At 41.3% G+C, this 25,387-nt stretch overlaps 3 protein-coding genes across 3 annotated transcripts; 2 read left to right on the plus strand and 1 right to left on the minus strand.

Annotated features, from left to right (window-relative positions):
* Positions 1-63: 63 nt before the first annotated feature.
* bud31 (BUD31 homolog) lies at positions 64-3,982 on the minus strand. Its single transcript, XM_034198777.1, has 4 exons — positions 3,758-3,982; positions 2,199-2,321; positions 1,296-1,462; positions 64-588 (listed from the first exon to the last, which is right to left on the minus strand). The coding sequence occupies exons 1-4, from the start codon at positions 3,765-3,767 to the stop codon at positions 538-540; spliced, it is 351 nt and encodes a 116-aa protein (XP_034054668.1). The 5' UTR covers positions 3,768-3,982; the 3' UTR covers positions 64-537.
* Positions 3,983-4,367: 385 nt separating this feature from the next.
* On the plus strand, positions 4,368-10,245 carry pdap1b (pdgfa associated protein 1b). The gene is given in 7 exon segments (XM_034199062.1): positions 4,368-4,500; positions 4,763-4,854; positions 6,177-6,278; positions 6,445-6,568; positions 8,181-8,215; positions 8,217-8,340; positions 9,786-10,245. Coding segments are annotated over 7 exon segments (546 nt in total). The 5' UTR covers positions 4,368-4,487; the 3' UTR covers positions 9,842-10,245.
* A 4,366-nt stretch (positions 10,246-14,611) lies between these two features.
* shmt1 (serine hydroxymethyltransferase 1 (soluble)) lies at positions 14,612-25,387 on the plus strand. Its single transcript, XM_034199198.1, has 12 exons — positions 14,612-14,748; positions 16,157-16,285; positions 16,779-16,924; positions 17,033-17,148; positions 19,112-19,272; positions 20,100-20,181; positions 20,279-20,491; positions 20,893-21,006; positions 21,112-21,234; positions 23,236-23,352; positions 23,536-23,646; positions 24,910-25,387. Exons 2-12 carry the CDS (start codon positions 16,193-16,195, stop codon positions 25,080-25,082), a joined length of 1,449 nt encoding a protein of 482 aa, XP_034055089.1. The 5' UTR covers positions 14,612-14,748; positions 16,157-16,192; the 3' UTR covers positions 25,083-25,387.

Below are 25,387 nucleotides of genomic sequence, written 5' to 3' on the forward strand. Positions count from 1 at the left end.
AACACGTGTTTCTGAAGTGAATTACCTACCCCACCTTTAATTGAATCATGAAATACAAAAAAGAACAGGTAAATCAGAATGGTTTTATTTAAAATTACATCACAAAAACAAATGAAGAAAAAAGTTTAAAACATTAACATTTCAAAACAAAATTTCCCCAAGCACTCTTTAAATGAAACAGATTTTGAAAATGATCTACACAGTGGGAGACTAGCTGGAATGACGTCCTCACCCAGAATCAGCTAACCTCAACAAGTCGAAGGCTTTAGTTAGATACAAAAAAACAAAAAACAAATGTAAGCAGTACAATATGCCCCCTCTCATTTACTCTTCTTCGCTAACCTTGTTATTGAAAATACCAAATACTGATCCCTGTAAGGGCGACTGAGCGTAATGCTGAGGTCTCAGTGATTTGTTTCTGATGCCGGCGATTGAAATAATGACAAGGTTGCTTTGAGGTTTTGAGAGTGCACAGATGGAGGCTGGGTGAGCCTCGATCCTCAGCGAGAAAAAAGGCAGGATGTCCAAAAACTTCACTCAGCCAGAACATCCTCTGCATCCACAGTGAGTGCATTCGATGATCCTTCCCTGCAGAGGAGAAAGGGAAACAGGCACATTTAGACACGAAGACAAACTCTCTAAGGCACATGTGTCAAACTCAAGGCCCGGGGGCCAAATCAGGCCCTTGGTGGATTTAATTTCGGCCCGCAGGATAATTTGTAATTACTATTAGATCTGGCCCGCCGGTATATTGCACGCACACCTTCACTCCATCCTGAGGGTTTCCTCAGCTCAGAGCCTGAGCCCAAACATTGATGACCTTGCACCCAAGATGAGACGCCAAGTATCTGAACTAGCATCACAGAGCAGCACACTGAGTTTACATGGATGTTTCCTTCTGCACTTTCTCTCTCACGACAACAGGGCATGTTTGGTTTTCTCTTTGAGGGAAATAGTTTTGTTGAAGCTGTTGTTGGCCTGTGGGAAAATGTAATCATAAGAAATGACTCTGGAGAAGCTGCAGATCCATAAGAAATGAATGCAACTGATTATTTAATGTTTAATGTTGTTTTTATAGGCAATCATTTAAGCTTTGTTAGTTCCAGGTTTAATATGTGCAATAAGTTCATTTCAATAAGTTCTGCAATAAACATTGAACCAGTCCGGCCCTCGACTAGCACCCATTTTTTTATGTTGGCCCAATGTGTATTTGAGTTTGACACCCCTGCTCTAAGGGATCGTTTTGGAAGATAAACGTTAGTGAGAATCATTTTTAAGAAATCTGTCAGACTTACGACTTCCAGCTTGCTCTTGGGGACTCTGCAGATGCAGTTGGTTCCGAAGTTGGTGTCTCTGGTTTGGATGCAGCGCAGGCAGCACAGGTTCTCGTAGCCCTGCTTCTTCCACTTGGCAATCAGGTTCTTGTCTGCGTAGCCTTCCTTTATACAGTACTCATACAGCTCTGTCAGGGGACACACAGGGAGAATCACTTGTTAGGCATCTCGTGTAGTATGACTGTAACTGTATAATGCTTTAAAAAAGGGGACAAAAGTGCTGGACAACGTTAAATAAATTATTCAGGAAAATAAGAATTCTGGAAATGTTGAATTCTCAATCAATTGTTACCTACATAAAAGGAGATTTAAAAGGTAGGGAAGGTAAGAGTGGAGAAACCAGCTCGAGTGCGCTAGAATTTGAAAATACACAACCGGAAAAAATCTGCCCCTTCCTTCAGACTTCCTCACAGAGCCCCTCCTCCAACACACACGAACACGCACATGACCAATGAGGGCACGAGATCAGTTTGTGCACAGATGGAAGGCTGACAGGCAGGTAGGCCATCCAGTTACTTTAGCCGGGCCGGCTCAGATGATTGGTCGTGTTTTTTACAGCGCCACGGCTTCCAGAGATGACATATTTTAATATATTCATTGCTAAAGCATTCCATGGAATATAACAAAAAGTGTTTCTGAAGTGAATTACCTACCCTACCTTTAATTAGTGTGACACATATTCGCAAAAAATCTTGGCAAGTAATTTAGTAACATGTTAAAATGTTATTCAAACACACATTTCAACAGATAACATATAGACTTCCAAGGTAGCATTGTATACAAATGCTGAGGTAGATGAAAGAAGAACAAGAGAAGTGAAGGGAAACATTAGACAATTCAACAGGTAGAGATTAAACTGTGTACCTCTGCTGATGGCTTTCCTTTTGTAGAAGAGGTCGTAGATGTATCTACTCCTCTGATGATGCAGCCTGAAAATCGGCCAAAGCGACTCCACCTTTCGCTTCCCCTCGTGAGGCTCTGTTTCAGCTGGGAGTGGACACAGAAAAAAAACACAGAAGTTAGCTTTGGTTAGCAGAAATGTAAAATAGGTACAACTGATTGGGTTGTAAAGCTCCTCTTTGGGCTCAGTGTGAATAGTACATTTAGCTGATGCTTCGGTCTTATTTACAACTCTATACAGCAAATATAGATTCATTTTTGTTTGTGCCATGTGGCCTTCAGTTTTCAATTAGTTGGTTGTTCTTTCCTATTTCATGTTAAAGCCAGTACTTCATGGGACTTCTCTCTAAGGAAAATGTATGATTTGTTTTGACACCACCCGGTTTAATGCATAATATGCGATACTTGTATGGTGGCTTCGTGACATAAATGACAGGGAATACAAATCCCTTTCAATAATAAATACTGAACAATTGCATCTGATTTAACTGCAACCACTTCCAGAGCAGCTAGTCGATTGATGAACGGTAGATGATCAACACACGTTTCCTCCAATCGTGTTACACAGCTTGTATCTATTACATTATGTTCAGACGCTTTTATCCAAAGCGACTTACATACTCAATACTGTGGGCAATCCCCACAGGAGCAATTTGGGGTGAAGTGTCTCAGGGACACAACGACATGCTGACTGCTGTGGGGTTTGAACCTGTGACCCCCTGATCCCAACACCAACGCACTAAATACAAATAGGATTTTTCTTTTACTTTTATATGTTTTATTATATCCTAACTTAGTACTTTTTTCTTAACATAGGTAACATTAAGCTGTCTGTGGCTCTTTCCTGCTGTAACGATGCAAATGTCCCCTCTGTGGGACTAATAACGGTATTCTGATTATGATAACCCACTGCGCCACACGCCTCCCATATTACAAATGTGACCAGCAGCATTGACCATGCATAGATTCATTAAAACATTAAACTAAATGCATATCTCTTAAAGACAATGAGAAGTAAAGGCTCGTATTACTATTACTAATAACTTTTTGAAAGAACATCCCATTATATTAATCTGTTTGCAACTTATATATATATCAACATTCCAATTACTATTCTGCACACAATTTCTATTATATTCTTATTTCTTGCACTAGTATCTGTTTATTGTGCTGCACTGTTGGAGCGAGCCTGTGACCTAAGACTTTCATTTTCATAACTACACTGTAGCTGCTGCACACATGACAATAAAAGCCTTGAACCCTTGAAACATAGCAGCTAGTCGTTTGATGAACGTTAGATGATCAACACAAGTTTCCTCCAATCGTGTTAAACAGCTTGTGTATCTATTAAAAATGTCACCAGCATCGATTCATTATAACATCTAACATCTAAAAACTAAATGCAGATCTCTTAAAGACAATGATAATAAATACATATTGATATTAGCTGCGTGTTTTAGCTTTAGCTTCGCGGCTACATGTTGTTCGGACCGTTGGTACTTTCCCTTCTTCTAACGGCTCACCTTCTCTCATTTCTGATCCAGCTCGTCCAACGTGGGCTCGATGAGCTCCCAGCCGTCCGGAGGAGGCTTCCGACTTCTCTTTACTTTGGGCATTTTGCTCTGTTTTGTAGAAATATAAAAGAACAAAAGACTCTACGTGTTTTCGTTTTAATTTTGCGAAACACTCGTCTCAGGCGCCAATAATTTACGTCACGCGGCGGTCCATTTCAACGTCTCGTCCCTCTCATGACGTCACCGCTCCAAATGTAGATAATGTATTAATCAGCGTTTAACCATTTATTTATTTATGATATAGTAACTCACCATTCACCTTTAATTAAACACGTATTAATGTCAGTTTACACATATTCGCTTATATTAACCAACGTAGGTTTCTTTCTATCGTTATGGTTTATTGCATCACATTAGAACACTAACAGAATGCCTGACCAAAATTAACATAGCTTTGTTTTAGTATTTACTACTCGCACAATTAAGTCAAATAACTAAGAATATACCGAGATAATTGCATGTCTGTTTTAAAGAAGCAACTCCGGATTAAATGTGAGGTAAAATCCATGTATAATAGATTTGTTAAAAGGCAAATACTGAACTACTCAGAGTATTTCTATACTCATCCCTGCTGGGAGCAGCTGTCAGTTTGTTCTTCTGTTTTGACACTTGTGTACTGTACTGTGTACTGTTAGTATTAAGTTGTTAAGGAGTTCTTAACGAGGATTTGTTCTTCAAAATGCCCAAAGGAGGTAAGAATTAACCTAAAACATGCTTACATTGTGTTGACATTAGTTCTGTACATCTCCTAACCTGCTGTCAAGCCTCCCAAATAACAGGCAATAATCCAGGTATCAAATTAGACAAATCGTGTTTGGGTTGGTAATTAAGAAAGCCCTGACAGCATTTTTATTTGTACCTTTATGGACCTGTCTGGTCACAGATTCCCCCTTGTTTACACTGCATATGCAAATCAGTTGTGGTGTCATTTTCTATCTTGGTTTATTGTTGCAGGTAGGAAAGGTGGCCACAAGGGTCGCATGCGGACCTACACGAGCCCCGATGAGATAGACGCGCAGATGAAAGCAGAGAAGGAGAGGAAGAAGGTCGGGGTTCACCCATGGGTTCACCCAAAGACTCTCAATACATGTCCTATTTTTTAATAAAGCATTGGTCAAGATGCTACACTTTCCAAAATGCTATTCATATTTAAATTGGAAAGTTCACTTAACTAAGTGGTCGGTTTATTGACAGCTTTTCATAATGCTGCAACCAGAGTATTAATTAAACCAAAAGTTTTAACACATTACCCGTTTTTTTATTTATCTTGTGTGCCAGTTAAATAATTATTGATTTATACAAAATACAGCGAGATTAATGAATAAATAAAAAATAACAATGATTTGTATGGTGAACGGGTAAAATGACATTTTTAGTATCATTATTATTATTCCTTTTTAAATATAATAATTTCATAAACTAATATCTTATTACTTTTTATTTTAATGCCTTTTTATGTTCCTATTTTAAGCCTATATGTTTTGGTCACATGATATTTGCGTATGTACTTTTTTGTATTGAAGCACATTGAGTCTACACTTTTACATTACATTACATTACATGTGACTTGTTAGACGCTTTTATCTAAAGCAGTGCTTCTCAAAGTCCGTGAGCGCCCCCTAGTGGTCCGTGAGTATATTGGTAAAATTTCACATTTGAAATAAATAAATGTATTTAAGTTTCCGCACTCTCGCGGGAATATCTCCGCAATGGAACGAGCTTAAGTTTCACTTTCGATTGCATGATATAGCCCAGATAAACACCTTCATCACACATGTTGCCACTTGTTTGTACAATTTTCAGGCAATTTGTAAAAAACGATGTGTTTTTGGATATTTGTGGAGTTAGGTGGTCCGCGAGTGTTTTTGTATTGGTTAAGTGGTCCTTGGTATGAAAAAGTTTGAGAATAACTGATCTAAAGTGACTTACATATCAATACTGTGGACAATCCCCAGTAGTGCCTGGGTGAAGTGTCTTACCCAGGGACACAACGACATTGACTGCAGTGGGGTTTGAACCTGTGACCCCCTGATCTGACACCAACGCACAACCCACTGCACCACACGCCTCCCATATATATATATATATATATATATATATATATATATATATATACAGTCTATGGTCTACACATGTCGTATGAAATGTGCTTTATAAACAAACTTGACTTTTCTAACATGTCTGCCCCCGTGAGACTCTCATTAGCACTCCAGCGGCCATAAGAGAGGAACTGATTTGTGAAAGCAGCTGCTGTAGTGTTTGAATGGAGTAAAACCCTGCATGCATTGATATTCTCTGTTGTGTTTGACCTGATGCTTTGGTTTGATAACGTTCTCCTGTTTGTGGTCTCCTCATTTTTGTGTTAAAGCAAGAGCAGGAAGCAGAAGCAGCGGGGGGTGTAGCTCCGAATGACCTGACAGAGGAGAAGCTAGGATCAGGATCAGAAGACAGCGATGACGAAAACTCAGATGTATGTATGATAACTAACTATGAGTAATTTATGGGATCCTGTGAAGCACCTTGTAACATTTATATCTGCTTTCAGTGTCGTATAAACGTGGTCATGTAGTCAGTTCATTGTTTGCTGTGTTCAAAGCATTCTCTCCTTACTGTGTGCTGTTGTCATGTGTTTGCAGAGGAGGAGAGCGGGTGTGGAGGGCCTGATAGCGATCGAGAACCCCAACAGAGTGGCTCAGAAGTCCAAGAAGGTGACGCAGATCGAGATGGACGAGCCCAAGCAGTTATCGAGGAGAGAGAGGTGTGTGTTCGGTGTCCCTCATTGTATCAGTGGTAAATTAAAAGTTCATTTTTTAATATAAAGTGAAAACACCTTCCTTAACGGACAGTTCAGCCAAAACCAATAACACACGTATATTTCCTTTTACTTGTAGTAATTTATTTATCAACATAGATTGTTTTGGTGTTGTTTGCAGTGTTAGAGAATTGACTGTAGAGAAATCTGCCTTATCGAACTAGATGGCACTCTTTGTGGTGCTCAAAGCGACAATAAAATGCTTTTGAAAACTCAACATCAATGTGTCTTTCTAGAAATCATGACCCGGTTATTCAAGATAGTCCAAAGGCCCTGTTGTTAGCAGTTTCATGTAGGAACTGTTTTCATTCTACTGTATAAGTGGGCAGAAGAAAGCATCTCTCTACTCATGGACTACAGCAGGGGTGTCAAACTCAAATACAGAGTGGGCCAAAATTCAAAATGGGTGCTACTCGAGGGCCGGACTGGTTCAATGTTTTTGCAAAACTTATTGAAATGAACTTATTGCACATATTAAACCTGGAACTAACAAAGCTTCAATGATTGCCTATAAAAACAACATTAAACATTAAATAATCAGTTGCATTCATTTCTTATGGCTCTATCTGCAGCTTTTCCAGAGTCATTTCTTAGGATTACATTTCCCCACAGGCCAACAACAGCTTCAACAAAACTATTTCCCTCAAAGAGAAAACAAACATGCCCTGCTATTGCAATAAAAAGTGCAGAAGGAAACATCCATTAAACTCAGTGTGCTGCTCTGTGATGCTAGTTCAGATACTTGGCATCTCATCTTGGGTGCAAGGTCATCAATGTTTGGGCTCAGGCTCTGAGCGGAGGAGACCCTCAGGATGGAGTGAAAGTGTGCGTGCAATATACCGGCGGGCCAGATCTAATAGTAATTACAAATTATCCTGCGAGCCGAAGTTAAATCCACCAAGGGCCTGATTTGGACCCGGGGCCTTGAGTAAGACACATGTGCTAGACGAGGCTTGTGCTCACTCACTTGTTTGCCTGGTTTAGTCGAAAGGACAATGTATTCCTACCATGAAATTGCTCATGAAACACGTGGCAACCTACACCAAAACAAACTATATTGACAAACAGCACTACTGCTAAGACGAACAATGTGTATTATTGATGATGAGTAAACTATCCCTTTTAACAGTAGACAACCCATGCCATGACATTTGATGTGCTAGGTTATCAAAAGTCAACTTTATTGTCAATCATTCGGTTTGTGTGTACAGACAGAGAGATCGAAATGCCTTTTCCCACAATCCCGAATACAAAAATACAAATATATATAAAAATATATATAAAAATATGTATAAAAACATGTATATCCTATATACACAATCAACAGACACATTTATACATATGCGCACATTAAGACATACATAAAGTACAACAATCTGTTATATATATATATATATACAACAAACATATTACTACCATATTTTGAGAGTAGTTCGATGAGTGCTTTTCTACGGAAAGCCCTGCGTGTTAAAGATAACGGCTGGAAGGTTGATGTTTTATGTCTGTTAAAATTCCAGTTCCCCATGTTTGATAATGACTTTCCTTATGTCACTTTCACAGAGAGGGAGATAGAGAAGCAGCAGGCGAAGGAGCGGCTACATGAAGATGCACTTGGCGGGGAAGACGGATCAGGCCAAAGCCGACCTCGCTCGCCTCGCCATCATCAAGAAACAGAGAGAAGACGCGGCGAAAAAGAAAGAAGCAGGAAGAAGAAAGGTGAGCAAACTTTGAATGTGGTAATTGTTTTAAATATGTTGTGCCCTGAGCCAAGAAAACATTACTGTATTTATTACCTAATGTGGGCTATGAAAACTCACTGTCATTATGAAAAAAACGCTGAAATTCTTCACAACAGATATCACGTTTTCCTCGTCTCTAGAATGAGACTCAGAGGAATGAAAATGATATTGAACATTGATTTATTTATAATTTGTGTGCCTGCAAAAGTTAGACTTGCATATGTAAAGGTTGATGAAAGAAATTCCATGAAAATACCAAGAAAAAAGCAAAAATGTAACCTTTTTATTTGTCTAACTATGTAGGGAAACAAGTTCTTGAATATGAACAATTAAAGTGGACCTATCATGCTATATTTGAATAATATATTGTAGGGCCATACCTATATAAAACATGTCTGTGAAGGTTTTTTTTCAAAATACGAAACAGATCATGCATTTTAGCCATTTCGCTCTATTTGCTCTATTCCAGCCCTGTTTTTGCAAGGGCTGATTCTGTGGCAAATGAGCTGCAGCTGACCACGCCCCCCTGCAAAGGACTAAAGGAGGGGGGCGAGGCAGAGCGTCATGTTACCATGCTGTTACCATGCTGTTACCATGCTGTTACCATGCTGTTACCATGCTGTTACCATGCTGTTACCATGCCATTATCATGCTGTTACCATGCTGTTACCATGCTGTTACCATGCTGTTACCATGCCATTACCATGCTGTTACCATGCTGTTACCATGCCACGGCAACCTCTCATTCCCCTGATAGGTGGAGAGTTGCCCATATAGGCGGAGCTCCCCGTTTCTGACGTCAGAACAATTTCAAATCTGTATCAGTCTGTATCAGATCCGTTGCAGCCCCGTTTTTAGAGATTTGGGTATGTAGGGAAAAGAGAGAGGGTTGTGTTTTCTGACACTTGGTGAGTTCCCTGACGCACCGGGGACACATATTCATGTATAAAAGACGTACACAAGTGCATTTTGCATGATAGGTCCCCTTTAAATAACTGTCTGATCTCATATTTGTTATTATCATAATCATGACACAAGTTTTTTAACCTAGCTTGTTAGGGGTTAGGGACACAACCCAGATGTTCTAAAATAAAGGTATTTATTGACAGTACTACAGTTAAATGCACACAAACAATAGTAAACAAAATGAGGAGGGTCTCATTTGTGCAAAGAAAAAAACATAACAAAAAGAGGATTCTTAAACTAAGAGCTATATTTAAATACCATTGACGGGAAACAAACAGCAAACAAAATCTTCACTGACTCTATTGTCTGTAAATCATTGATAATACAGCCAAACAGCGCCAAAGCACTACAAATACAAGACCAAATGCAGTTTTCTCCATGTCTTCTATATGATGCTATAGCTGATTTTATTCATGCGTCACGTGGAGCTGATTGTGTCTCTGTTATTTTCTGCTTGCAGCAAAAGAGGCAGCAGCAGCAGCGGCGAAAGGAATGAACTCCCTCTCAATGAAATGATGGACAGTTTTGATCAGAGGCACTTTTACATGTTCACAGACTGGCGCAAAAATATATTTGACTATTTTTAAAGGATGGATGATGTGTCCACGTTACTGGTTCATGTGACCATTTTGAAGATGGTAGCTGAGACCCCAGTGGAGAGGGGTTGTGTATATTTTGGCCTTATTCATCCCTCCAGGAAGTTACCGATGAATAAATCTCTCTTCACGTGCACTTTAGAATGAACCCCTCCTAACCTTTGATCTGATATTATTAACGATATATTTGTGGTTGTACCAAGTTCGACTTTGCTAACTCAGCTTTGCCACTATGTTTTTCCGGAGCTCACATTGTACATAACTGATTCATGGAAATATTTCAGATTATTATGATGAAAACAATAAAATGTGTACAGTACATTTCTTGTTTGCATTATTTCCCTGTGAGAAAACGGTCACGAACAGCCTCGAGCGCAAGAGTCCATGTTGGGTCAACTGTTATGAAAATGAGATGAATCAAAAAGCAGATTCACTGACAGTGAAGAAAGGACTGTGCACAGCAGTAACAATCAGTAACGAGTGATGTGGGTTTATCTGGCCCTGACATCAGTAGTAGATATAGTGTAGAAAAAAAACATTTTAGAACTACTGAACAACTTATGAAGGGCAATAAAGGGTGAGATTTAGTCTACGGCCAGAATAATATATGATATGTTTTGATTATAAATATTGATAATTAAAGTGTTCTCAAAGCTGGTAAAGGTGCAGCTAGTTTTAATGACTTTTTAAACTGCTGGGTAGCTTGTGGATTTACTCCAGGTGTAATTACAATCTAATTTAATAATTGATTATATATTTCATATCATTAATCCAAATCTACTAAGGTAATAAATACATTTAGTGGAGTAAAAGTACATGATTAACCTCTGAATTGTAGTGGATTAGGAGTACAAAGCAGTGCTGGAATTGGGCCGGTACTCACCGGTACGCAGTACCGGCACTTCTGGTTCTGACCCATGGAGTACCGGCACTTCTTGCTCAGTACCGGCATGCTGGCGGTACTCCGGTACTCATGCACCGTGCCAGTACTCAACACTCTCCCGCCGTTCTTATTATACATCCATATATATATATACAGCCGCCCGGTGCTCAGTAGATGCGTCATGAGGTGCCGAACGGACATTCTCATCGCTCTAACCGCTGGAGTTTCACAGCGGCTGTCAGCTGTTTACTCCTGTCATTCAAACAGAACGTCCTGGAGAGGGGGCGGGGCTTATCTTCTCCATGTAAATACTGTGGTGGAAACGACTATGTCAAAATTAACCTATTTGACCGTGATTTAATAGTAATACACGTTTCAAAATAATAATAATAATAATAATGCCGAAGTAACAACATACTGAAAACTGTTAGTAAAACCATGTTTTAATGCTTTACAATTTACATACCTAGATGCACGTGTGTTGTGTTTATGCAGTGCAACTCCCACCCAGTGGGTGGCTATGTAGAGTGATAGAACAGAGCAGGCACGCCCCGAGAGAAGGAAAGCAAGTCACGTCACAAATTAGCATTTCTAAAATGTTAGCGTGGATTAATAAAGTGCAAAAAGACAGCGGTTGTCGCCGGAAGAAACTTCAAATACAGAGAATGCTGTGCCTGTGTTGGAAATTGTGTCTGATGGGGAGCTTTCTTTGGTTGATCCTCCTGCTCCAAATTCTAGTGCATTAGCATTAGCACTAGCTCCGCAGCCTCCTCCAGAGCCTCTAACGTTAGCTGCTGCTGGCGCAACTGCCACAACTGCCACCACCAACACCGGGCAAAGCGATGCACCTGACTGCTGGACAACGGACCAGGTCCGGATGGTCCAGATGTCGGATATGCAGAGATGTCAAATCTTTGGGAATACACACTGGACAAGGACTGAAACTGTCAACTGAATGGGGTGAGTGTGCAGTGTCTCATTTCGGTGTTGACAAGGGCAAAACAACAGCTAGCCTGAGAAAAAAAATCAAAGAACATAAAGAATCACAAGCCCATGTAAAAGCTGCTGACATCCTTACATTCTGCTTCACGTGAAACTATTTCAACATCAAGTGCAGTCTATGCATAAATCTGAATTAGACACCACTATCAGAGTTTTTCGAACGGCATATAAAATTGGCAAACATAGCCGGCCATTCACAGACATGCCAATTGATTTGAATGTACAGAAACTGAATGGGCTGAACGTGGGCAGGGTTTTGCACTCCAATAAAACCTGTGGCGAAATCATCGACCACCTAGCTCATGAGCTGAAGAAAAAAATGGCAAAAGACATTACAGAAAACCAAAGAAAACTCTGTGTTTTGGTCGATGAATCTACCACTATTAGTGGTAAAACGGTGCTTGTTGTGTGTCTACGCTCAGCATTAGCTGATGCTGAGCCCGAAACGTTTTTTTTGGGAGGCTGATCGAGTTGGATGGAACAACGGCTGATGACATCACAAAGGCGTTAATGGAGTGTCTTGGAAGAGATTTTAACGAGGACTTTTTAGGTCAGTGTTTCGTTTCTTTTGCATGTGATGGGGCTTCAGTCATGCTAGGGGAAGAGAACAGGCGTTGCTACCCAGTTGTGTAGTAAATTCCCAAGTCTGTTTGTGTGGCACTGCTCCAATCATCGTCTAGAGCTGGCAGTTGGGGATGTGGTCAAGGAGGTCTCAGGGCTCAATCATTTCCAGATCTTTTTTGACAAACTCTATTCCTTGTTCAATGCCTCCCCAAAAATCAGAGGCAGTTAGCACAGTGTGCGCAAGCAGTCGGACAGCGTCTCCTGGTGATAGGGCGTGTTTTGTCCATCCGCGGGGTGGCTTCAAGTGAAGGAGCGTCAGAGCAGTCTGGGAAAACTACGGAGGGCTTCATGATCACTTCACAAATGCTGCAAAACGACACGAGCAGGGATTCCAGAGACAGAGCAAAGTACAAGGGCCTGGATGATGTGCTCACATCTGCAACGTTTGTCAGCAATCTGGGACTGATGTACGATGCGCTCACAGAGCTCAGCGACCTCTCTCGGCAACTCCAAAAAAGAGAGATGACACTGCCTACAGCAGATAGGCTCTTAACTCGAGAAATACGAGTTTTTGAATCCATGGTCACCATGCCTGGCCCACACATGACTACAGTTCATACAGCTCTAGCTGAGAAGTCCTTCAAGGGTGTTGCCCTGCGTGAGAATGGCAGGCTTGTACAGATTCATGCAGGTCAGTTTTTCCGCAGTATGGTAGAGAATCTGAGGACACAGAATGACTTCCACAACCTCCTCTCATGTCAGCACAAGAGAAATCCCATTACATGGCCGGGAGGCCCGGGACAATCAGCTAATCCAGGACATGAAAGTTATCCATCCTGAAGTTGGCCTGAAGAGGAGTTAGACGTAACGTATGGGGACGTAGAGGTGCTACGTTTGTGCGAAGTGCTGAAAGTGGACAGAAGAGAGACTGTTCAGGGGCTTTCGCGAATACAAGGAAACCAGGGCATCCCGTACACCTGCTGCCATGGAGCCTCTACTGAAAGCAGTCCGAACCATCGCTGTCTCCACTAGTGAGTGTGAGCGGGCATTCAGCTGCATGAACGATATCCTTACTGCAAAAAGGAATGCTCTCTCTGTCAGCCAACTGTCCAGCCTGGTTTTCATTAAATGTAATGGACCATCACTAGGACAGTTTCAATCCGGAACAGTATGTGAGGTCCTGGCTGGCAAAGGGAAGAGGAAGTGCTGATGAAAGAGCCTGTCCAGCTCCAGCCCCTGATACTGATGTCCCCAAGGCCTTCTGGAGCCTTTTCTAACAATGTGAAGTATATTGCAAAGCGCTCACCCAGTGAGAAGACTTTTGGCATAATGTGCCGATTTGTACAGATCCTGGAGATAGAAGGACTTCAGACCAACCAGGGAGTTATCTGATCAGCTTGGTGTTCAATGTAACTCTTTACCATGGCTCAGACTTTGTTACTTGCAGTTACAGTTTCTCATTTTAGATTGTGCAAATTTTGCATTTGTTTTTACATGTTCTTTGTTCATGCTCTTTATCATTTTTCTGAGTTGGAAAGTTAGATTGCATCATAGTTTACTTTATACATATTTGTATTCTTCAGTGGTGAAGTATATTGCAAAGCAGCTCAGCCATGTGAGAAGACTTTTGGCACTTTTTCGTTTTTCGTTTTCTGAGTTGGAAAGTTAGATTGCATTCAAAATGTACAGAAATACTTAATTTTGTTAAAGCTTTTTATAAAAAATGCTTCTGACCAGAGCTTTGTTTCCTTGTCATTAATGTTGAACACCAACCAGAGGGGCTCTCACCTGAAAGGTCTCTGCTTCATGTGTCTTCAGCAGAAGATCTAGACTTTGATTGCTATATTTTCAGTTAATATTGACCTTACTGAGCTTTAGCCATATCCGCTGCCTATCATAAAAAATGTTAAGTACAGTGAACCTTTCTAAAATATACAGTAGTAAAGAGACAAACCCACCAGCATTATAGTAGCCAAATTCTTGTTTGTGGGCTGTATATATAAAATTGACTTGAAAAGTTGCTGATTTTAGAGTACTGGCACCTTTTTCATTCCAATTCAAGCACTGGTACCAAAGTGGCCTAAAATGGAAATACTCAAATAAATTGTACAGTACTTGAGTAAATGTACTTAGTAACTTCCCACCTTTGACAGAAAATACACAACTACATGATTATAAAACATAAAGTTTCCACACAGTGAGCACAGGGTGGCAGTAATGCAGCCAACATGGCGGATAATACTGAGAAAGAAGAAGAGCCAGGGAGCGGATTGGTCCAAAGTTTGGCGGACTTTATCCTCTGCAGTGAGGGTCTTTTTGTTCAGCCCCCGTGCTCACATTTCAGTCCTAAAGTGACAGCTGTAGCCTACACTATACTGGTGAGTGAAATAATATCTAGTTAAGGACATGTTAAAACATATGAAAACTGTTTGAGTTAACAGGTAGAAAATAACATTTTAATGTGTTATCTGTCACCGTTTGATGTTATTATAGGAGTAATTGTTATCACCCCGCGGCGTGGTTATTTTCGCACTGCTGTTATATATTTAGCCGTTTATCAGCTTACGCTTGTAACTCGTGCTAACTACCGGGTTTAAACACCTCTTCACTTCATGCTTAACTTTATGCTACTGGCAGTGACTGTTATCCACCTCAGAAAAACATTATGCAACATCATAATTCACAACAATATATTTTTAATATTGTAAATCCTGTACTACATGTTGCACATTTCTGCTCCACGCGACCTCTTGTTAAACCTGCACAGCTCTACTTGAATATAGTACTGTCATATTTTATTATATTTTACTGTAGCCTACACAGTTTCTCACATCATTAAAATGAGTAACTTTTAACAGCTCATCCTACATATAGTCTCTACATGACATAACAAAGTTGTTTCTGTTATTGCTGCAAACTTTGTGCGTCAGTTTGAGCCATAGACTGGTTTGAGCCAATAGTGTAAAGTAACTAATTACATTACTCAACTACTTAAGTACAATTTTGAGGTGACTTTAAAAATATATACTTTTATACCTCCAAAACTACTTTTTCCAATAAATGCAGCAGTGCATGCACAATGTGTCTGCTGTTTTCTTGGTGGCAGGATGGTCTTACTGGGCATCTACTGTATGAGTAGATCAGATAGAGTGGATAATAAAGGTAACAGGAGTCATGTGCTAACTGTTTGAGCAACATGACTGACCTCAGCCTCAGATAAACATTTGGCAACTGTACACAAAACTTCACAGTCGACGTGTTATCTGAGTTGCCTAACAACCTTTGTTTGGCAGTTTCTGCAGTTCATTTGCTTTTCTTTCTGTGTAATGGTTCAAAGTGTAACTGGTGAGGCCATATCACTGCTGCGTGAGTCCTCCTTTGTCTGAGGATAATGGATCTGTTTACATGTATATTGTATTTCCACAATATTTTCTTGATTCAGCATTTCAATGAAAATACTTTGCCTTGCGTCAACAGTATTTTTATGTCTACACATTCCTCTGTTTAACACATTTCTGTTCAATGCTCTCCACTTTAAATTCTTATACTGCACATAGACTATATATTTTTGAGTAATTTCTCATATTTTTTTGCATATATAATTAGTTTTATGTATAATTCTTGTAAACATTTATCTTCAATTCCTCTGACTGTGTATACTGTATGTATGGCCCATTGTACACCAAAGCCAGTTCCTTGTAGTTGTAAACCTACTTGGCAATAAACCTGATTCTGATTTTATGATTCATATTTGATCTCTAAACAAAGCATTGTCTTCCTCTTCAGATTTCCTCTCCGAGTGACCAGTGAAACAGAGAAACCATGTCTTTGACTAATGGCCACAGTGTGAGCAAAGAAACATGGGATTCACACAACCAGATGATGCTGGATCCTCTGTCCGTCAGCGACTCTGAGGTTTGTTTTCAATGGATTTCAATGGGAGGCGTGTGGTGCAGTGGATAGAGCCTCGGTATGGGGATCGGTTGGTCACAGGTTCAAACCCCACTGCAGTCAGCATGTCGTTGTGTCCCTGAGACACCTCACCCCAAATTGCTCCTGTGGTGATTGCCCACAGTATTGAGTACGTAAGTCGCTTTGGATAAAAGCATCTAACAAGTAACATGTAATGGAATGGAATGGATTTCAAGATAACATTTTATGGAGAGGTTAGCAGTAATAATTTCCTTTAAAAAAAAAACCTTGACGTTTTTTGTAGGCGTTTGGATGTAAACGTTTGGATGTAAACGTTTGGATGTAAACGTTTGGATGTAAACATTGCAACATTTCTGAACCTGAACTGACAAGAATGATCATTATTTTCACATTTAATCATTTGTTAATAATTTGTTGTTTGATGAGTTGTTATCGTTCCATAAACAAACAGTATTTGTGTATATTTTTGGTTTAGGTGTTCTCCATCATAAAAAAAGAGAAGCACAGGCAGACGTACGGGCTGGAGCTCATAGCGTCCGAGAACTTCACCAGCAGAGCCGTTTTAGAGGCTCTGGGTTCCTGCATGAACAACAAATACTCTGAGGGATATCCCGGACAGAGGTACAACAATTGACAAACTATTTATGAAATCCCAATGTGATTACAGCCTTCAAGATGTTGTTTAATATCAAACTAGCATAGCAGTAACAATCGTTATGATGTGTTCAGGTACTACGGTGGTACGGAGCATGTTGATGAGCTGGAGAGACTCTGTCAGAAGAGGTCGCTGGAGACGTATGGTCTGGACTCAGAGAAATGGGGCGTCAACGTGCAGCCTTACTCAGGTACCAAATAGTTAATTATATATAACACCAATGTAAGGTCACCTATTATGCAAAATCCACTACATCAACTCTGTGTAAAGAGATTCTGAAAGTTTCATGAAAAAAAGATTCTCTCACTTTTTGTCCTGTCTGAAAATGAGCTGATCAGATTTTGGCCACTTTATGATGTCATAACCAGGGCTGCACATAACTGGTGCGCAGGTGCGCATGCGCACCTCCGCCAAAAAAAAGAGCACCGGGTCATTTGAAACAAAGCGCATTTGCGTACCAACATTGAGAGAGGGAGAGAGAGAAGGGAAAAGAGAAAATAGAGGAGAGAGGAGAGATGAGAGAAGAGAGAAAGATATTTGCGAGTTGCATATGAACCATGATATGAACTCAGGGCCGGCCCGTAGCACTGGCTAGATGTTCGCCTAGGGCGCCAGATCTGGGGAGTCGCTGCGCTGGCAGTTCTGGGAGGGAAAAAAACATTTTGACCGTTGGGGCTCATCCTAATTTTTGGCCTTGATGTAACAATATTCATAATTAAGTAAATGTAACACCCTTTTCACCCCGGTTACACGTTTCATTTGCCCTGTACGATGGCCGCTGTAAGTGATGAAAATGGGGGATGTTGGCTTATCTGGCGCCCGCAGCTCACAGCCAAAATGCGAGTGAGCGAGGGAGAGAGGGAGGGTGCACCGGTACCAGCGCTGTTGTTATTAGAATCTGGTGCCGTGCTAGCTGCTCTAACGGATATAAGAAGAAGATGTTTCTACAATAATGTGGAGGGAGAGTCCTCTCCAGTCAGACTGAGAGGCTGATAACTGCAGCTCAGTGAGGTAAGGACTCTTAGTCCAAGTTCAAACGGTTTGGTCGCAATTGATGTAAACACATATTTCCAAGGCACTCCTTTATAATTATTGGGATAAACAGGTTTGAAATCATTCCAATGTATACTATAGGACAGTAACCAAACATATCCTTTAAAACTGGAGAGATAAAAAAAAATGCATAAATAAATAAATGTTAAGGTAAAATAAGATATGAATGAACAACACAAATAAAATAAGTTACATTCATTTGTTATTGGCTATGGTAGGTTATTGGTTATGTTCACATACTTATTTGATTACATCCACTTGTCTAAGATGACAACAGAGACTTTCGACCCAAACCCAGCTGTTGACTTGTGGATGCAAGCAGCTAATCGCAGACTCAACCAGAGAGAAAGTAGTAGGCCTACATCATCAGCTACCATATCTGACAGAGAGGAAGACAGTGAGGAGAACAGTCAGGAGGGTAGTGATGACAGCTTGTAGGATTACTGGTCGTGCTAATGTTGTCTTGTGTTCGCTTCTGCATGTGTGTTCTGTGTTCACCTCTGCATGTGTGTTCTGTGTTCACCTCTGCACGTGTGTTCTGTGTGCACCTCTGTGTGTTCAGTGCCGTGTGTCTGACAAATAAAGTCAAGACCCCTCAAAAGTTACGGTTTATTTCATTTTAAGGATGAGCACCAAGCAACATCTCCAGGTGCTCCTTTGAGAACCAGGGCAAAAAAGTCATGTGTCATAACAATGTTTTGTCTTGTGTAACCATTAGCCAAACAGCAACCAAGGTAACCCCCCCCCCCCCCCCCCCAACCTTATCACCTGAATCTCTTCCTAGAGCACCATTGAGTTCTTTGTAACCAAATCTCTATCAGAGGGGCGTGGGGAGGGGCTCCTTATTTTCATCTAAAGTAACAGACAGAGAAGCAGCACTTTGGAAACAGGGCTGAAACAGAGGGGATTATGGGTAATGCTGCAATGATCTGTTTGGTGTTTGGAGCCAAACACTTCAGAGACATGTTTTGTATATATCTGAGACCTATAATATATTGATGAAAAACAGTATAATAGGGGACCTTTAAGTCTTTCAACTGTCTCCTTTTTACTACTTGCTTTTTCTAGTTGTCATACCTTTGTCTTTGCTTCCCTGTCAGGTTCACCCGCTAACTTTGCCGTCTACACGGCCGTTGTGGAGCCTCACGGCAGGATCATGGGGCTGGACCTTCCCGATGGAGGTCACCTGACACACGGCTTCATGACTGAGAAGAAGAAAATATCCGCAACGTCCATCTTCTTTGAGTCCATGCCGTACAAGGTACAATCGCATGTTTTTAAATTCACAGCCATACAGGAAGTCCTACAGAGTGGTGTATAAAGATGTGAACATTGGTTACGGTATCTATTAGAGCGTACACCAAATAATGCTTTTTTAGATAAGAATTGAGCACAATGTTCTCTTTGAGCAGGTATGAAAAGGGATTTTTGTAAAACACTTAGAATTGCCTTGTGTTGAGGAGGCACATTAGTTTTTGAGTTTTGTTTTTCTAGTCCTAAAAAGTCCCTTTCTGATACAATTTTAGTTAGTTCTCGATTATGGAGTTCTGCACCAAGTTAAACAAGATTATTCCTCATTACTGCAAGTATGTGCACATGGCATTGGGCTGCGGCTCCTCGTGAGAGCAGTGATAACAACATGCTGACAATTTGACAGAAAACAAACTCGAAACCAAATCCCTTGTAGTTTTTAAAGGAAATAATGACACGACACAAAATAAGTTATTTGCAATTGTCACTTACATTTTCTAACAACAGTGAATTGTCCTTCAACAGAAAATAGAAAAGTTGTTAAGTAGCGAGAAAACAAGATTAAAATGTTTGTTTATTTTGCAAGTATGAGTGGGGGATGCAATATTATCTGATGACAACCGTTTTTCATATTTTTGTGTTTCGATTCATTTCTGTGTTTCTTAAATGAATATAATTCAATCAGTAAAAATACTTAATAAATGTGGTCAAAATCTGAAAGCTAGATGGGCTTATGACCAAAGTACAACCTTATTTAAAATATTGCCGTGTTGTGCTTATGTTCCGTATTTCATATTAAGCTGTTTTGATGTTTTTGATTTGATATGATGTTTTCAGGTGAATCCAGATACTGGCTACATTGACTACGACAGACTGCAAGAAAACGCCCGGCTCTTCCACCCCAGACTCATCATCGCCGGTACGTGTGCTATAACTATTTTACTTTCACACATTAAAACAAATCAGGTGTCAATATCCAACGTTTTTCTCACCTCCTGCGTCGTCTTCCCCTCCAGGAACCAGCTGCTATTCCCGCAACCTGGACTACGAACGCCTGAGGCTGATCGCTAATGAGAACGGAGCGTACCTGATGGGAGACATGGCTCACATCAGTGGACTGGTGGCTGCAGGAGTGGTGCCCTCCCCCTTCGAGTACTGTGACATTATTACCACAACGACACACAAGACGCTGCGAGGCTGCCGCGCCGGACTAATCTTCTTCAGGAAAGGTAGACATTGAATATGAGTGTGGCGTGCGGCAATATTCCCATTGAATACGGCCGCTCTGAGGCTAAACTTCGCTCATTGATGTGACACGGGTAAATAATAAATCTGTACTGAACTTAACGTTTTAAGGATATTTAATATTGTAAATCAAAACAATAAACAAACAGAATCATAAGGTCAACAAAAGACTATCAGAGCTAAGCTAACCCCCATTGTCATGCTACCAAAACACAGGCTACCAAAACACAGGCTACCACAGCACAGGCTACCACAGCATTTTGGCTCCTACAACGAGGATCGATTGCTTTTTTAGTCTGGTCATCAATACAGCTTTCTGTTTTGTTACTATTTCTCTAGCTTTCCATTTTGTCTTCACACACATTTTTCTGTTTCGCTCCTCCAGGAGTTCGCAGTGTGGATGCCAAGGGGAAAGAGACTCTGTACAACTTGGAGTCTTTGATCAATCAGGCTGTGTTTCCTGGGCTGCAGGGAGGACCGCACAACCACGCTATCGCAGGTAGACCTCTTCATGTTCCTCTCTTTGACTTTATCCTCTCAGTTTCACTTCAACTGTTATTCAAGTATGTCAGGAACTCATTTAGGTAACATTTGTCCCTGGCAGGTGTTGCAGTGGCTCTCAAACAAGCCATGACCCCAGAGTTCAAGGCCTACCAGGTGCAGGTTCTTGTTAACTGCAAATCTCTATCCAGCGGCCTCATTGACCACGGCTACAAGATCGTCACAGGTGAGTGGCGCCTCCATCTTCACCATTGGGATAAAACATTTTTAAATCCTCTGGAGCAGAGCGAGGAGCTGTGGACTATTGTTATTGATTAATGCATCAGAGTTTCTAAGGGTCAAAAACACTACACTCACAACTTGAAATGAAAGCGTTTAGTTTATTTAATAAAAGAGCGCATGATCAATGTGAAAAGTGACAGTAGATATAGATTAGTTGCAATTTGGTGCTATATATATATATTTTTAAAAAACACCTTGAATTTCAGGCGGGGCGCGGGGCTCCTCCAAGACAATGGTAGGGAAAACACTGGATATGAACTTTAGATTTGTGTTAGTTACCATTGTTGTTTTTAAACTAAAGTACTAAGTGATCTTGTGTTTTTTGTGTTGAAAGAACCTTTGAAGGCAAACTGTTTATGCTGATCTAAAACTATAACACTTCAATCAGGAGAGACGGTTTTGATGTAAGAACACATATTTAATGCCAGAATACACAAATGAATGTAATGGAATTTTGGCGATTAGGCCCCGTTGTGCAGGAAGTATCATTCGGGAGGGGAGAACCGATCTGTCTAGACCAGTGCTTCTCAAAGTGTGGTCCGCGGACCACTGGTGGTCCGTGAGCACCCCCTAGTGGTCCGTGAGTATATTGGTAACATTTCACATTTGAAAGAAATACATTTATTTAAGTTTTTCGCACTCTCGCGGGAATATCTCCGCAATGGAACGAGCTTAAGTTTAACTTTCGATTGCATGAAATAGCCCAGATAAACACCTTCGTCACACATGTTGCCACTTGTTTGTACCATTTTCAGGCGATTTGTAAAAAACGATGTGTTTTTGGATATTTGTGGAGTTAGGTGGTCCGCGAGTGTTTTTTTATTGGTTAGGTGGTCCTTGGTATGAAAAAGTTTGAGAAACACTGGTCTAGACCCTGGTGGTGGTGAATGGATAGTTGGGGTCGTCTGAAGGGGAGTGGCTTAGCTTGACCCTGGTGGTGGTGAATGGATAGTTGGGGTCGGTCTGAAGAGGAGGGGCTTAGCTTGACCCTGGTGGTGGTGAATGGATAGTTGGGGTCGGTCTGAAGAGGAGGGGCTTAGCTTGACCCTGGTGGTGGTGAATGGATAGTTGGGGTCGGTCTGAAGAGGAGGGGCTTAGCTTGACCCTGGTGGTGGTGAATGGATAGTTGGGATCGGTCTGAAGGGGAGGGGCTTAGCTTGATCCTGGTGGTGGTGAATGGATAGTTGGGGTCGGTCTGAAGGGGAGGGGCTTAGCTTGACCCTGGTGGTGGTGAATGGATAGTTGGGGGTCGGTCTGAAGAGGAGGGGCTTAGCTTGACCCTGGTGGTGGTGAATGGATAGTTGGGATCGGTCTGAAGGGGGGGGCTTAGCTTGATCCTGGTGGTGGTGAATGGATAGTTGGGGTCGGTCTGAAGGGGAGGGGCTTAGCTTGACCCTGGTGGTGGTGAATAGATAGTTGGGGTCGGTCTGAAGGGGAGGGGCTTAGCTTGACCCTGGTGGTGGTGAATGGATAGTTGGGGTCGGTCTGAAGAGGAGGGGCGTAGCTTGACCCTGGTGGTGGTGGTGAATGGATAGTTGGGGTCGGTCTGAAGGGGAGGGGCTTAGCTTGACCCTGGATTCAGAGGGACGGGAGGTGAAAAGGGGGGTGAGGAGGGTTGCGTCGAGTCAGCTGAAATGACAGCTGTCAGAAGGGGGAGAGCAGATTTAAAAGGGTTAGCGGAGCGCTATGATAGGCTTGTGAGAATAGAGCGAAGTGATTGGTTAAGCTGGGGAGTGACGCCCCGATCACTTATTGAGAGGAGAGAGAGTAGTAACATAGAAATAGTAAATGAATCAGTAAAGACGGTCTTCCTGGTTGAACTTGCGCTGAGCTTCATTTGTTGCAATTGTCTATTAGTATAATGTTGAAATACCCTGCAATAATGTGTTTAGGGACATGTCACTAAGACCTACAGTTAATAGCCTCTTTTCCTCTTCCTGTGTAGGCGGCTCTGACAACCATCTGATCCTGCTGGACCTGCGCACTAAGGGAACCGATGGAGGACGAGCAGAGAAGGTTCTGGAGGCCTGTGCCATCGCCTGTAATAAGAACACCTGTCCAGGTAAAGTGTGTGTTTTTTAGCACTGATGATATAATACATGCAGCTTTGTTTGTCCCTGGTGTGAGGAAAGCTAAATAAGCCTTTGTTTATTGAATGAGGCATGAGATGTAACCATTATGAAATACTTGTATAAATGTTTTTCCTTGGTTATGCAACTCTTCATGTTGTCATGTGTTTGTTCAGGGGATAAGAGTGCTCTGCGCCCGAGTGGCTTGAGGTTCGGCTCTCCAGCTCTGACCTCCAGGGGCTTGATGCAGGAAGACTTCAAGAAGGTGGCCGACTTCATTCACAGAGGTAATCTCCTTTTCTTTTGCTTTTCTATTACTATCCGGAGACCCACTTTGTGACAATGCCGGGTATCACAAGCACTAGTCAGGGAAACAAAATGGTAGAACTGCTTTCCATGCATTAAATGCTTTTAATGTTTTATTTATTAGGGATTCTTTGCAACACTTTTAATCAGAATCAGAAACAGGTTTATCAACAGGTAGTTTGACACGTACGAGGAATTTGACTTGATGTCGTGGTGCGTACATAAAAGTAAAACAAAAATGTAAAACACAGATGGAGAACTATTTTAAGAAAACTATAATAAAATTAAAAATATATAGTAAAATATAGCAGTATTTACATAGAAATAGAATGGAATAAAATATGTGCAGTATAAAAAAACAACTGATATTGTGTGCATTAATGTAATGACTAAGTCCCTCAGTTTAAGAGAAAGTAAAGTCTTGGGTCGCATTCACACCTAATAGTCCGCGGTTTGCGTTCACACGGGACATTAAGGGGGCAAAAACGCAAATCCCGGCAATTTCTACCGGAGCCTCCGCCATGGAGCATCGGCAGGTTATTTTCATGCTGTTGTTAATCTGGAGATCAACAGACTCTAGCAACGGCGCATATGATTATGTAATCAGACAACGTGCGATAAAAAACATATAATGAGACGTTCTGCAGTCAGGAGGGCGTTTCACCGACGACAGGTGGCTGTGACTTTTATGTATAGTTTTTAGTTTGATAGTTGTTTTTACTTTACACGACACTGTTCAACACTTCATTCTGCTTCACTCTTTCGCTAACGATTTTGAAGACATCCGCGTTCTTGTGACACGTAAATACTACGCTTCCTATGTTTTGGTGCGGACTGCGTTCACACCAGCGATGAACCGCTCCAGAGTTCGCTAGCAAGCGCTCAGAGACCACCTCTTTTAGCGGGCCAGAGTCCGGTTGTTTAGTTCACTTCAGAGGTCTCGGACTGCGTTCACACCGACCCAAACGAACCGCATCAAGCGGCTAAACGCACCAGGGTTCGATTCAACCGGACTATACAAGGCTGGAGTGAATGCGACCTTTAATGAATAAGAAAACTTGAGGTGTTTTGTGTAAGGGAACACCTACTCCCACTTCTCATATGCTGTTTCTCTGAAGCTCAGGAAAAGGGAGGTTTTTGTCAGATAAAGTATTCAGAGCCATCCACCAAAACAAAAAAAAAGAAAATACTGATTTCACATTCATCAAGTCAGCATCTGAAAGTCCTCCCTCCTCCTCCTGCAGGCATCGAGCTGACCCTGGAGATTCAGGGGAGTCTGGACCCCAAAGCCCCTCTGAAGGAGTTCATCGCAGCGCTGCGGCAGGGAGAGAAGTTCCAGCAGAGAGTTTCAGAAATCAAAGCCGAGGTGGAGGCCTTCGCCGGCCAGTTCCCCATGCCTGGCCTCCCTGAGCTGTAGAAGCATTGATGGTTATAACAAACATTATGATGCCAAATGTTTGTGTTGTGTTGTTTTGTGTGTATATTTGTTTTGTTAAAATCAGGACCCAGCAGTTCAGCTTTGGCCAGATTTGTCTTAATGGTTAAAAAGAAAGATTTGCAGACTTGTTTTCCCCTCCAAATATCCGTGTTGCAGCGGTGCCTTCTCTGTTTTAGAAATGGTTTGCTTTGGTCTTGGATGTTTCTATTACATTGAAGCTTTAATCATGGCTGAAATCAACATATATTAATCAAAATAAACTGTTTTCCACACTGATCAATGAA

Source organism: Gymnodraco acuticeps, unplaced genomic scaffold (genome assembly GCF_902827175.1).
Source record: "Gymnodraco acuticeps unplaced genomic scaffold, fGymAcu1.1, whole genome shotgun sequence".
Taxonomy (NCBI): Eukaryota; Metazoa; Chordata; class Actinopteri; order Perciformes; family Bathydraconidae; genus Gymnodraco; species Gymnodraco acuticeps.

Excerpts from the sequence above, each read along its gene's own strand:
- bud31 (XM_034198777.1), bottom strand. Across the intron at positions 1,463-2,198 it reads AAGGAAAGCCATCAGCAGAG|AGCTGTATGAGTACTGTATA; the intron begins GTACACAGTTTA and ends GTCCCCTGACAG. Across the intron at positions 589-1,295 it reads CCAAGAGCAAGCTGGAAGTC|GGAAGGATCATCGAATGCAC; the intron begins GTAAGTCTGACA and ends TCTCCTCTGCAG.
- shmt1 (XM_034199198.1), top strand. The coding sequence starts at position 16,193 with ATGTCTTTGACTAATGGCCACAGTGTGAGCAAAGAAACATGGGATTCA. Across the intron at positions 17,149-19,111 it reads CAACGTGCAGCCTTACTCAG|GTTCACCCGCTAACTTTGCC; the intron begins GTACCAAATAGT and ends CTTCCCTGTCAG. Across the intron at positions 20,182-20,278 it reads CCCCAGACTCATCATCGCCG|GAACCAGCTGCTATTCCCGC; the intron begins GTACGTGTGCTA and ends CTTCCCCTCCAG.